The 1982-nt window shown below is 33.5% G+C and overlaps 1 protein-coding gene across 1 annotated transcript in view; it reads left to right on the top strand.

Annotated features, from left to right (window-relative positions):
- The first annotated feature begins 750 nt into the window (after nt 1–750).
- Nucleotides 751–1982, top strand: part of tbca (tubulin cofactor a) — a 23355-nt gene continuing 22123 nt past the window's right edge. The window contains exon 1 of the mRNA XM_014029898.1: nt 751–858. Within this exon, the coding sequence (XP_013885352.1) occupies nt 806–858 (53 nt within the window). The 5' untranslated portion in view covers nt 751–805. The remainder of the gene's footprint in view (nt 859–1982) is intronic.

The following is a 1982-nucleotide window of genomic DNA, read 5'->3' as shown; positions in this document are numbered from 1 at the left end:
ACTGTATATTCTTGGTAACATTAATAAAAACTTTTTTGAAGAATATTGTTAACATAACTACTGTCTGGTTCTATAAAGTAAACCCATGGCCTCACTGATTTCCTTGTTTTACTTCAGTCATTAAAGATGTTGACACGTCTTACAAGCCGATTCAAAAAGTAGAAATAAATGTTTTTTAATAAACTTCTTTTACAAAATAGCAGTATACATTCAAAAACAGTAATATACTCAAAGAGTGAGAGAGTAACAGGTTAAAAAAAAGCAAAAACAAAATAAGCAGAAGACAAAACAAAAGGTTATAACTTAAAATTTTCACATATTTTTTTAGTTTTATAGCTTTCGAATTAGTGCAGTTTCAATTAGTCCAAAAAAATAGTTCAAATAGGTCCTAAAAACAGTGAAATTGGGCTTTTCTTTGGCAAATTTGCTGGCATGAATGTGGAATTTAGCTAATAGAAAAGAAAGTTCATGACATATTTTATCTCAGACATTTTAAAATCTAATTCAAAAACATCAAATAAAACATGTTTTCCATCCAGTTTAACTGGGGTATTAAATTTATTATTAAACAGCAAATGAAGGTCACACAAAAAGGTTTGACTAACTGTGCAGTCCCAGAAAACATGGGTTGTTATCCAGACAGATTAGCAGTGCGCCCTGTCACTCAGACCTGACAAGTCAAAACTGATCCACTCCACTGATCGATCCACTCCACTGATCGATCCACTCCACTGATCGATTCATCTGTGAGCTGCTTGTTAGGACTGGAGTTCAGCTCATCCCCAGTTACCTCCCAGTTACAACCATGGCTGATCCGAGAATACGGCAAATGAAAATCAAAACTGGTATCGTGAAAAGGTAAGGGTTCATTCCACATGAAGACCTGTGCTGCACTTTGCTCAAACAGCATGTGTTAGGCTAATGCTAACAAGCTAAACTAGCTTAGCCGGCCGCAGTAGATCGTTTGTCCCATGCCTTACCTACTAGCCACCGGTGTCGGAGCGCGGCCTAAACTCAGCAGCTAATTTAACCTGTTTTTTTCCTTTGTTTTTTTTGGTGCTTACACCGTGTCAATAAAACAATCCTCTGGGATGAATGTAATGTCCGTGTTGGACAGTGTCGGCTCCAAAATGCTCAGAATAACGTGCACCGGTGTCGGTGGTGAGCTAGCATGTTGCTAACATTGTTAAGCCTGTGTGCAGAGCGTGTTGTGCGTTGTCACTCCCGTGTAAGGCATGGGCTAAAAACAGTTGTGTACTTTATTTCTTTTAAGGTTTACACCTAATAGAGTTTACCTCTTTACATATGACTAACAGATTTGTTGTTATGTACAAATAATTACACAACAGTCTCCCAGGATAAAACAAACATAAAATGAGCACATAAATATGGAGTTGTAGAACAGTTTATAAGTTTTCTAAATGTAATAATTAGTTCTGTTCATTTAATATATTTGATAGAACATTTCCTCTCTTTTTCTGCTGTATTAATACATAAAGGTTCAGTTTACAACATTGTGTTGTTTTCAGTCTTGTTACACTTTGACACAAACACAATCTGTTAACAGAAAGTGTATCAGTTTTTTCCATAAATGTGTAGTTTTATTGTGATAATTTTACAAGCATATTGTTAATAAATATTTTGTATATTTACAGTTTGTACATTTATTTGTTAGCATATTGGCTATGTTATTTAGTAAAATGTGAATGTATTTAATGCACACCCAGGTTTAAAAAAATGCAACAACTTAAAATAAACTTAGTACACTTTAAGTGTATACACAAAGCTATAAACTTAAAGTGTACTAAGTATATTTGAATTTGTTCCATTTTAGTATTTAAAAGTATACTTAATACACTTAAAATTGTGCTTTTGTACAACTTAAAGACAACTAAAGTATATTTAGTATTAAATTTTAGTTGTTCCAAAATAGCACTCTTAAAGTATACTGATGATTCTCTAAAATGAGTGTTGTGTACATC

The sequence above is a fragment of the Austrofundulus limnaeus genome, unplaced genomic scaffold, assembly GCF_001266775.1.
Source record: "Austrofundulus limnaeus strain Quisiro unplaced genomic scaffold, Austrofundulus_limnaeus-1.0 Scaffold968, whole genome shotgun sequence".
NCBI classification, from domain to species: Eukaryota; Metazoa; Chordata; class Actinopteri; order Cyprinodontiformes; family Rivulidae; genus Austrofundulus; species Austrofundulus limnaeus.
Note: the sequence above shows the minus strand (reverse complement) of the source record. Positions and strands in the feature narration are given on the sequence as shown.